We start from the raw sequence: 12500 nt of genomic DNA on the forward strand, positions 1-12500 counted from the left end.
GGATCGCCTACACGAGGACGTGCCTCAGAAGCCTCCAAGAGCCATCTCTCTGAGGGTGAGTCTCACACACACACACACGCACACACACACAAACACACACACACTCACATCTCACTAACAGTATCATACACACACACATACACACACACACACACACCTCACTAACAGTATCATATACACACACATATTTGTGCATGTGTGTGTGTGTGTGTTTGTGTGTGTGTGTGTGTGTGTGTGTCTGTGTGTGAGTGTGTGTGTGTGTTTGGGTCCCTGTGGGTGAAGTTCTAATGTTGCACTTTACAGGTGAATCACTTCCCGTGTCTAATAAGTGCAGGCTAGGCCATCACCCCTGGAGTTGAACATGATCTCCCTGCCCCAACACACACACACACACATACACACACACACACACACACACACACACACACACACAAACACATGTTCTCTCCCCAAGGTCTCCAGATACTCACCATCCAGCTCCCATTTCATTGCAACAAATTGGTTCAGTTTAGCGGCCAACTGAAGAGCAGACAGGATGTGTGTGTGGGTGTGTGTGTGTGTGTGTGTGTGTGTTTGTATGCAGACAGCATGTGTGTGAGTGGAGACAGGTCATATGCAGTACATGCATTCATCTCAAGTAAATATCCTGATGATGAAGGATTATTGCATGAATACTAGCTGGCCAATCAGCATAGAGTTCTAGTTACTGTCATGTGGTGTCTGCAGCTCAGGTGATTGGCTCTTCATATTTTGTCCCCATGACAACAAGATGTCAGTCATCTTCATACTTCCTGGGCTGATGTTGCTTGTATTTTATTGGCCAATGAAAAGGAACTATGATTGTTCATCTTTCAGTCTCTTCAGATCGATGTAATACCTCAATGTCTCACCTGTATGTACGTATAATAATTACACATTCACAGTACCTCACTTCGTTTGGGATGGTAAGCCCCATTCAAGATGACTGAAAGTGAATGTAATGCCCCAACCGTTCCTGTCTCTGACCCCTCCTGTCTCTCTGACCCCCTCCTCTCTGTCGCCCCCCGCAGGAGCCCAGCGGTAACCACACCCCGCCGTCGCAGCTGTCGCCGTCACTGAGCCAGGCGGCCTACACCAACGCCGGCTCGCTGGACGTCCAGCACCTCATCATGCAGGCGGACGCACGGCGCCGACGCAACGACAACTACTTCGAGGATGTGCCTCGCTCCAAACTCGAGCGGCAGATGGCCCAAGTCAGCATGGTGAGTGACAATCATGGGACACACACACGCACACACTCACACGCACACACACACACACACACACACACACACACTCAAACACACAAACACACACTCACACACACACACACACTCAAACACACACACACACACACACACACACACAAACACACACACACACACACGCACCAACACCACATTGGTCTAATGTGACGTACGCTGATGCACAGGAGTGTTGATGCTTGGAAGTTTGTATGTTCTGTTGGGATCAGGGCGAGGTGTTTGAGTTTGAGATGTTGTGATGCTGCTATCGTACTTGAACTGTTTCATCACCCAGCCTCCTCACTCTACCCGTGGGCTATTTACAGAGCTCAGGAACACACACACACACACACACACACACACACACAACACACACACACAAACTAAACAATAGCATCAAAGGCACAGCCCCGGTACTGTTCTCCTCTCTGCTGTGTGGTGTGTGGTGTGTGTGTGTGTGTGTGTGTGTGTGTGTTTTTGTGTGTATGCGCGCGCGCGCGCTGTGGAAGCCTGCAGACGGACTCTGCTGTTCAGTCCTACTAAAGCTAAAAGGTGCCCTGTGCTGATTATCCCAAGTGCTAACCCTTTAGGCTATTTATCCGCCCTGCCTGCATAAACAGGCAAACAGAGCCATTCTAGGTGGTTTGAATGAGACAAGTGGCTGACAAGACCCATACTAATGTGGACCAGTACAAGACCCATACTAATGTGGACCAGCACAAGACCCATACTAATGTGGACCAGCACAAGACCCATACTAATGTGGACCAGTACAAGACCCATACTAATGTGGACCAGCACAAGACCCATACTAATGTGGACCAGCACAAGACCCATACTAATGTGGACCAGTACAAGACCCATACTAATGTGGACCAGCACAAGACCCATACTAATGTGGACCAGCACAAGACCCATACTAATGTGGACCAGTACAAGACCAATACTAATGTGGACCAGCACAAGACCCATACTAATGTGGACCAGTACAAGACCCATACTAATGTGGACCAGTACAAGACCCATACTAATGTGGACCAGTACAAAGACCCATACTATGTGGACAGCACAAGACCCAAATACTATGTGGACCAGCACAAGACCCATACTAATGTGGACCAGACAAGACCCTATACTAATGTGGACCAGTACAAGACCCCATACTAATGTGGACCAGTACAATACCCTACTAATGTGGACCAGTACAAGACCAATACTAATGTGGACCAGCACAAGACCCATACTAATGTGGACCAGTACAAGACCCATACTAATGTGGACCAGTACAAGACCCATACTAATGTGGACCAGTACAAGACCCATACTAATGTGGACCAGTACAAGACCCATACTAATGTGGACCAGTACAAGACCCATACTAATGTGGACCAGCACAAGACCCATACTAATGTGGACCAGCACAAGACCCATACTAATGTGGACCAGTACAAGACCCATACTAATGTAGACCAGTACAAGACCCATACTAATGTGGACCAGCACAAGACCCATACTAATGTGGACCAGTACAAGACCCATACTAATGTGGACCAGTACAAGACCCATACTAATGTGGACCAGTACAAGACCCATACTAATGTGGACTAGTACAAGACCCATACTAATGTGAAGCAGTACCACAGTACCACATTCCTTTCCCTATGGTGCCATGTCTTTTGAATCCCCTCATCTAAGTCAATAAGCTTTTTAAGGTATTTGTAATGCCTTGAAATGATTGATGTAACACTCCACAGCTGTACAAAGGACACTGAACAAATAAGAGTGTGACAACATTATTATTATCATTTATGTCACCAGAATATAGTAGGTTATTTGATCTGTTCAAGGTTAACTGTGAACATTACTCATGTAACGTAGCTGTGCAGTGAGTAAACCTCCCTCCTCGGGCACCTTAAGAGACGGGCTAGCGACAAACGCTAGCACCCATGGGTTTTAGCTTCCTGCTTAGCACGACCGTTCCCATGCTAGCACCCATGGGTTTTAGCTTCCTTCTTAGCACGACCGTTCCCATGCTAGCACCCATGGGTTTTAGCTTCCTTCTTAGCACGACCGTTCCCATGCTAGCACCCATGGGTTTTAGCTTCCTTCTTAGCACGACCGTTCCCATGCTAGCACCCATGGGTTTTAGGTCCAATGACCTTACAATGACTCAGGGAGAAATGGTCCAATGACCTTACAATGACTCAGGAAGAAATGGTCCAATGACCTTACAGTGACTCAGGAAGAAATGGTCCAATGACCTTACAGTGACTCAGGAAGAAATGGCAGTGAGTGACTCAGCATAGTCAGCAGTGGGAGTTGTGAATTGGGAGGCCCTTTGATCCAGAGCTATCAAAGGCCCCCGAGTCCCAAATCAGGGAGTTTATTACCACAGACATACACTCACACACACTCACACACGCACACACACACGCACACACACACACACACACACACACACACCCACACACACACACACACACACACACACAGTCAGCATCAGAGCAGTGTTTGAAGTGTGTGTGTGTGTGTGTGTGTGTGTGTCTGTGTTCACCTGTGACGTCCGTTTAGAGCAGGCGGATTGAGCCGTAGCAGACGGCAGCGCGGAGGAAGTCTCAAAGCGATGGAGGAATTATCCTCTCAAAGCCAACAGGTGTTTGACTTCCTCCCGCCCCTGTCCCTGTCACCCGCTGCTGCAGCGCGTCTGTCAGCTCAAGGAGAATCTCTCCTGAACTCAGACACACGTCAGCGCCGCTGTTGACGCCGCCGCCGCCGCCGCCGCCACGCGACTTTGCCACAGGGATGGACAGAAAGGAGGAGAGAAAGAGCTGGAGGGAGGGGAGAGAGAGGGAAAGAGAGAGAGAGGAGGAGAAAGTAAAAGAGAGAGAGAGAGAGAGAGAGAGATGAGGGAGTTTAGGAAGGAGAGGAAACTGAATCCTGCTGATTCCTAAGTAAGAAAAGGGCATATTACAGATGAAGAGAGATGCAAGGAGGTGTTAAGAATTAAGGATGAGAGAGTTTTAAGGAGGGGAGGGGGGATAAAGTTCCTCTTCTCTTGTTTAGGTTGTTTATTTTAAGATGGAGGAAACTTAAAGACTTGCCCTTGGGCGAGATAAAGTGGCGAGCCTTAATGAATTCCGAGTTGGTAGCGGAAGCTTCCTGAATTGGCTGGTAACAGAAAAAACCCTCCAAACAGACCCTGCTGGGCAGAGAGCCTCCCCAAAGCTGCAGGGGGGCGGGTGGAGGGGGCGCAACTTAATGCCGTCGACGGATTCAATTCGGCAGCCGAGCTGGCAGTTTACCCAGGGCCAACATAACCACGGGAAGCTAACTCTGCTTGTGTGTGTGAGCTGACTTCCATAGTGTGTGTGTGTGTGTGTGCGTGCGTGCGTGCGCGCGTGTGTGTGTGTGTGTGTGTTTTGTGTGTGTGTGTGACAGAGAGAGAGAGAGAGTGTGCGAGCCCGGACAGGCAAGGGCTAGGGAGGTCAAGGGAAGCAGAAGTAGTTTGTTTTCCCGCACGATTAATTGAATTAGATTGGAAAATGTCAAAAGTGGTTTGAACAACTATTCCTCTTAAAGGTCTGTTTGAGCGGTGTTCTTCATTAACATGCTGCACTCCTCCTCCTCCTCCTCGCTTCCCTTCATTAGTTTCCTCTTCAGTCCCTGTTTCCATTTCTACTTTAATATTATCTGTCTGTGGGATTGTTTCTGGCACTGTTCTTCGTGCAGAAGACACACATAGTTTGTGCTTGTCTTTGTCTTTAGTCAGATATAACTGAAACTGGTCTATGACTGCTGGTCCAAACCTATGTGTTTAGCTCTGATTGAGGTAGCTTCCTGCATGTTAAACCTATGTGTTTAGCTCGGGTTGAGGTAGCTTCCTGCATGTGTAAACACACACATTGTTTCAGAATGGTGTTGCAACTATGCATCACAACATAAAGACTGGTCACACTGATGCCTCATTGGTCCATTCGATGTTGTTGTTCTTTTCAGCAAGGAGAATGGTGTGAACCAATCACGTTGCGACCCCCAAACGAGGCCACATCATCCACTCCAGTGCAGTACTGGCAACATCATCCGGAGAAGCTCATCTTCCAGTCATGTGACTACGAGGCATACGTAAGTGATGAGGATAATTATGTGTGTGTCGATATGTGTTGTGTGTACTTGTGCGATGTCTCCTGTCAATAATTGCATCACACACTCTTTGACAGCAACCAGATAACTTGTGTATGTGTTTGTACTGTGTGTGTGTGTGTGTGTGTGTGTGTGTGTGTGTGTGTGTGTGTGTGTGTGTGTGTGTGTGTGTCTGTGTGTGTTGGGGTAAGGTGAGTGCGCTCCACGATCAAAAGACACCTCTACGTGTTATGCAACCTCTCTCAGCTATTCAGCGGTGAATAACAGCGTTTCACCCTTGGATCAATACCACTCCGTTTCTGCGGTTATTCTCAGCGCTTGAGTAATTTTAGACCAAAGGTTATGTAAAGCCGACCCGGTTACCATGACGCAGACACCTGATTGGCTCTCCCCTGTGCGAATGTGAAATTCAATCGGCTCACACAATGGAGTTAGCGCAGAATTGAATCGGGCTGTGGGAGAGGTGCACCCTGGGTAAAAAAAACTGACAAGCTGAAGTGGAGAGGATGGGATCGCAGTGGAGAGAGTAGAGGATGGGATCGGAGTGGAGGATGGGATCGCAGTGGAGAGAGTAGAGAGTAGAGGATGGGATCGCAGTGGAGAGAGCAGAGGAGAGAGTAGAGGATGGGATCGCAGTGGAGAGAGTAGAGGATAGGATCGCAGTGGAGAGAGTAGGGGATGGGAATCGGAGTGGAGAGAATAGAGGATGGGATCGCAGTGGAGAGAGTAGAGGATAGGATCGCAGTGGAGAGAGTAGGGGATGGGATCGGAGTGGAGGATGGGATCGGAGTGGAGAGAGTAGAGGATAGGATCGCAGTGGAGAGAGTAGGGGATGGGATCGGAGTGGAGGATGGGATCGGAGTGGAGAGAGTAGAGGATGGGATCGCAGTGGAGAGAGTAGAGGATAGGATCGCAGTGGAGAGAGTAGGGGATGGGATCGGAGTGGAGAGAATAGAGGATGGGATCGCAGTGGAGAGAGCAGAGGATGGGATCGCAGGGTTTGCCGTTTGCTTCGTTTCTCAGATGGAAGGGAGAAGAGAGGAGAGGAGAGGAGAGGAGTGGATGCCAATCTGTCTTGGAGATGGCTGTTGTTGTTGTTGTTGTTGTTGTTGTTGCTGCTGCTGATGTTTGCTGTCACATCAATGGTTCAGAGGGAGGTCGGTGTTGGCAGGAGAGGAGTTAGTTTACGGCGTCTCCTCTGTGGCTTGCCCAACACTCCACAGCCCCGTGATAAATCATGAGGGAGATGAGAGACGAGAAGAATAAGAGGGAGATTTAGTTACACCTGTTGTTGCAAGATACATTTGATGCAAATTGCTCTCTCTCTTCTCTCCTCATTTCTCTCTATCTTCTGCCCCTTCTTCCTCTCTCTCTACTTCTCCCTTTCTCCCTCCTCTCTCCTCTCTCTACTCTCTCTCTACTTGTCCCTTTCTCTCTTTCCTCTCCCTTTCTCTCTCCTCTCTTCTTCCTCTCTCTACTTCCCCCTCCCCCTCTCCCTTTCTCTCTTCTCTCCCTCTCTCTTTCTCTCTTCTCCCTTTCTCTCTCCTCTCTCCCTGTCTCTGTCTCTCTTCTCCCTTTCTCTCTCCTCTCTTCTTCCTCTCTCTCTCTACTTCCCCCTCCCCCTCTCCCTTTCTCTCTTCTCTCCCTCTCTCTTTCTCTCTTCTCCCTTTCTCTCTCCTCTCTCCCTGTCTCTGTCTCTCTTCTCCCTTTCTCTCTCCTCTCTTCTTCCCTCTCTCTCTACTTCCCCCTCCCCCTATCCCTTTCTCTCTTCTCTCCCTCTCTCTTTCTCTCTTCTCCCTTTCTCTCTCATCTCTCCCTGTCTCTGTCTCTCTTCTCCCTTTCTCTTTCCTCTCTCCCTCTCTCTTTCTCTCTTCTCTCTTTCTCTCTCCTCTCTCCCTCTCTCTGTCTCTCTTCTCCCTTTCTCTCTCCTCTCTCCCTCTCTCTGTCTCTCTTCTCCCTTTCTCTCTCCTCTCTCCCTCTCTCTGTCTCTTCTCTCTTTGACCTGCAGAGCTGTCATCACCTCACCTCGTCTCATTTTAGACATCGTCCCTGCTCATCATTAAGTCACAGCCTAGAGAGAGAGACAGTTCTGAGCTCACAGACACCCTCCATCACTGACCTTAGATAGCCGATCATAAAACATCATGGTGACACTGACACAAGAGCTGCTTCAACAGGGTGGCAGTGGTGTGTGTGTGTGTGTGTGTGTGTGTGTGTGTGTGTGTGTGTGTGTGTGTGTGTGTGTGTGTGTGTCTGTGTGTGTGTGTGTGTGTCTGTGTTTGTCACTACTATGGTGTGCTGTCCTGTAGGGCTGATTACATGAAGGATATCTTTAGGGTCGGTTTAGGGTTTCTGTTCAGGAATGGGTTAGTATTCTTCTGGATATAGGTTAGTATTGTTAGGTACTTTTATGTATTTCTATAGGATTAGGAATGGCTCAGTATTAATAATTAATACTGACCTGAGACATACATTATTCTAGAAACCTTTATGAATGAAATAATAACAACAGCGTACCTAGAAAATGTTCCCTTTGATGTCTGTGCTGTGGTAGAGCCTGACACAAGCACGCCGTAAAAAGCATTAAAAGTCCTAAGTCCTCCGTCTCTATGCTTTAATGCTGTTACTGCCGTGTGCTTGCTATCAGATCAAGCATGTCTGAGGGCGTAACGTCGTTAGTGGGGACCCAGCCTGCCCCCTCTGTCCTCTTACGTCACACACACAACACACACACACACACACACACACACACAAACACACACACACACACACACACACACACACACTCACACTCACACTCACACTCACACTCACACACACACACACACACACACACACTCACACTCACACTCACACACACACACACACTCACACACACACACATGCCGTCAGGCGCTGGGACAATTTGGTGTTGGTGTCGCCCTTAGCAGGGCCTTGTCCCAGAATGCCTCTCTAATCACCGGACAACATCTGCGCCTCGTGCGCGCCTCCCTTCCATCACACCTCCCTCCCGCGATGAGACCCGACAGGGAGAGGGGGCCTCGTCAGGGAGAGGGGGCCTCGTCAGGGAGAGGGGGCCTCGTCAGGGAGAGGGGGCCTCGTCAGGGAGAGGGGGCCTCGTCAGGGAGAGAGGGCCTCGTCAGGGAGAGAGGGCCTCGTCAGGGAGAGGGGGCCTCGTCAGGGCTTTTACTGTCTGTCCCTTTGTGATGAGGTCATAGCACTGCCTCAGTGCAGTCCATTTGTGATGAGGTCATAGCACTGCCTCAGTGCAGTCCCTTTGTGATGAGGTCATAGCACTGCCTCAGTGCAGTCCCTTTGTGATGAGGTCATAGCACTGCCTCAGTGCAGTCCCTTTGTGATGAGGTCATAGCACTGCCTCAGTGCAGTCCATTTGTGATGAGGTCATAGCACTGCCTCAGTGCAGTCCCTTTGTGATGAGGTCATAGCACTGCCTCAGTGCAGGAGCGAGGCCCTTCTTCAGTAGAAATAGATTAGATGACACTTGTGTCCCATTAAAGGAGATTGGGAGATCACAGAGAGGTGCTGGATGTATGCGCTGGAGGCATGCAGTCATAGTCTCTTGTAAAAAGAACAGAACACTCCTGTCCGTCCCTGACCAAGACGGACGGTTCACTTGGTCCCCGGGCGCTGAGAAGCTGCCCACTGCTCCTGGAAGGTCGTTGAGGAAGGACGATCCAGGATGGGTTAAAAGCAGAGATTACATTCACAGCGATCTCAGGCCTGCGTGTGTGTGTGTTTGTGTGTGTGTGTCCTGTGTCGCCTCCATATATATCACATGTGTGCTGCAGTGAATCGCTTGTGCAATAAAAAAACTGACTGAAAGTCAGCCTTGTTTGTTAAAACATGGCCTGGTCCTTCACTGCGGGGGTAACCAAGGCAGTGGGTTTTGAAATAGAAATGAAAAAAAACTAATAGAGCGGATATTTCAATTCACAGCAGTGTTTTGTTGCGTGCCGTACAGAGAGTGATAGCCAATTAGGCCTGGTTGGCTGTGATGACGCATTCTGGTCAGTGCTTCATCATTCAGGCAAACTTGCCTTTATTACACTACAGAATGGTTTCCATAGTAATGAAACCGGTCATCTAAGAGAAGGAAGGGATTTTGAACAAAGAAGCACAGTACTTACGTCCATTCTACTAATCCTACATCTACCAACGTCCATTCTACTAATTCTAACTCTACTTCTACTCACGTCCGTTCTTCTAATTCTATATCTAGTTGTGTCTATTCTACTAATTCTATATATACTAATGTCTATTCTACTAATTCTATATATACTAATGTCTATTCTACTAATTCTATATCTAGTCGTGTCAATTCTATTGTATTTTTTAGTCCCCCTGAAGGCGGAGGGACATTCATTTATGAATCTCCTTCTCTGGCCCACTGACGGCTAATGGCCGTGTAGCAGTTAATGCAGTTAATGCAGTCCAGTGCAGCACAGCTGTCCTCTGTAGCAGGAGCCAGAGTCTCCTGAAGGCCACGGGGGTCAAAGGTCAGATAGGAGAGAGAGAGAGAGAGTGAGAGTGAGAGTGAGAGTGTAAGTGACTGGCGGAGTGCCGTGACTACAGATGAGTATGTGCTCTGACTGCCTTACCATCGAGCCTGGCTCTTTGGCGTTGTGGTCGGTGTGCAGGTTTGGTACCCTGTACCCGGGTTCAAGGCTGCGAGGGGTGACTGCTCTCTCCCTTCGCCACAAATGGTGCCGGAATGGGATGGCTTGCCAGGAGGCGTGCCCAGTATGTGAACCATATGAGTGACCCGTGGGTAGGTTGACCCCTGTGTGAAGGACCCCAGAGATGGGTGAAGCACTTGTGTGTGGGGCGCCCTGGGATGGGAGAAGTACGGCTGGAGGATGCGTGAGGGATGTTTGTGTGGGCGTGAAGCGCATGGGTGCGCTTCCCAAAGGGGAGGGCAGTGTGACGGAGTGCCATCACTACAGGTGAGTATGTGCTCTGACTGCCATAGGATCGAGCCTGGCTCTTTGCGGTCAGAGTGCAGGTTTGGTACCCTGTAGCCCTGGGTTTAAGGCTGGGTGGGGTGACTGCTCTCTCCCTTCGCTATAGAGAGAGAGAGAGAGAGAGAGAGAGAGGAAAAGAAAGGAAAGGAGGAGAGAAGGCTAGAGTGAAATAAAAGCTGAGAGAGTGGGATATATATTGATAAAGTCAGAGAGAGAGAGAAAGAAGCAATTTTTGTCAGACAGGGTTTGTGAGATGGTGTGAAAAAGATAGAATGAGGGACACAGAGAGCAACTGTGAGAAAACATGGATACAGGGGTATACAGGGGAGGCAGAGGAGACGGGTGGGGACTGTGCAGCATCCTAATACCACACACACACGCACACACACACACCCGCACACACACACACACACACACACACACACACACACACACACATACACACACACGCACACACACACGCACGCATGCATCCACACACGCACGCATGCACACACACACACACCACCCCCGGAGTGCTGTAATGTTCTCATAAACACGTCTTCATTAAATCAGGGTGCTGCCAGATGACACATCAGCACTAAACTCTGTCCTTGTTCAGTCACGCCCGCAGCAGCAGACACACACACACACACACACACACACGCCCGCAGTAGCAGACGCTCCGTGCCGAAGATCACCTCCGCGTGTCGTTACCTTCCAAGGGTGTCCTCCTGGCACCGGGCCATTTACAGTAGGGCCATAGGCCAAGAGAGAACACACACACACACTCACACACACACAAACACACACTCACACACACACACACACACACACACACACACACACACACACACACAAACACACACACACACACACACACACACACACACACACACATCTCCACTGTGTCTGCTGCGCCTCTCCTCTGTCAGAGTTGAATTATTCACAAGGGTCTCCGATTCACTGCCTTCCACTCCATTCACCGTGTCTGTTTTAGACTGACTTCCGCAGGAACTGAACTCAGATCAGGTGCTGGAATTGTTTGACCCAGGTGAATCTTAAAAATGGATGGACCTCATTTGATCTCAGTAGGCACAAGTCATAAGTTACCTAGCCAACAATCCTTTTTTTGTCTGATATACTATATATACTATAGGTGTTTACGTCGAGATCGTTGTGATAATTGTGCATGTTGTTTTATATCCACAAGTATGAAGCAGAGGTGTTGTTGTTGTTGTTGTTGTTTGTTCCCCAGTATCTGGGCTCCATATTGTTTTATATCCACACGTCTGAAGCAGAGGTGTTGTTGTTGTTGTTGTTGTTTGTTCCCCAGTATCTGGGCTCCATATTGTTTTATATCCACACGTCTGAAGCAGAGGTGTTGTTGTTGTTGTTGTTGTTTGTACCCCAGTATCTGGGCTCCATATTGTTTTATATCCACACGTCTGAAGCAGAGGTGTTGTTGTTGTTGTTGTTGTTTGTTCCCCAGTATCTGGGCTCCATATTGTTTTATATCCACACGTCTGAAGCAGAGGTGTTGTTGTTGTTGTTGTTGTTTGTTCCCCAGTATCTGGGCTCCATATTGTTTTATATCCACACGTCTGAAGCAGAGGTGTTGTTGTTGTTGTTTGTTCCCCAGTATCTGGGCTCCATGTTGGTGAAGGAGCTGAGAGGCACGGAGTCAACGCAGGACGCCTGCGCCAAGATGAGGGTAAGAGTCAAGCCTCACCAAACCATGCCATACCAAACCACAACACACCAAACCACACCACACCAAACTACATCACTATACTAAACCACAACACACCAAACTACATCACTATACCAAACCACAACACACCAAACTACATCACTATACTAAACCACAACACACCAAACTACATCACTATACCAAACCACAACACGCCAACTTACTACACCGATCTACACCATACTAAACTATGCCACACCAAACTACCCCATACTGAATAACACCAACTAACACCACACTAAACTCTACCATGTTCAACCATGCCACACCAAACTATACCACTCCCTCCCATTAAAAGAACAGCGACCAGTAAAATAAATGATATATTGTAGAAATATCCTCCTCATAACAATTATATATTTATATTTGTTCATCTTGAAAGCA

General features: G+C 48.6%; 1 protein-coding gene across 2 annotated transcripts in view; it reads left to right on the forward strand.

Annotated features, from left to right (window-relative positions):
- Nucleotides 1-12500, forward strand: part of anks1b (ankyrin repeat and sterile alpha motif domain containing 1B) — a 293688-nt gene that overhangs the window by 266754 nt on the left and 14434 nt on the right. For both annotated transcript variants that reach the window (XM_012828021.3, XM_031582966.2), the window contains exons 18-21: nucleotides 1-55; nucleotides 1050-1241; nucleotides 5259-5384; nucleotides 12006-12077. The exon at nucleotides 1-55 is cut by the window's left edge and continues 53 nt beyond it. In XM_012828021.3, coding sequence (XP_012683475.2) covers nucleotides 1-55; nucleotides 1050-1241; nucleotides 5259-5384; nucleotides 12006-12077 — 445 coding nt within the window. The remainder of the gene's footprint in view (nucleotides 56-1049; nucleotides 1242-5258; nucleotides 5385-12005; nucleotides 12078-12500) is intronic.

Source organism: Clupea harengus, chromosome 16 (assembly GCF_900700415.2).
Source record: "Clupea harengus chromosome 16, Ch_v2.0.2, whole genome shotgun sequence".
Taxonomy (NCBI): Eukaryota; Metazoa; Chordata; class Actinopteri; order Clupeiformes; family Clupeidae; genus Clupea; species Clupea harengus.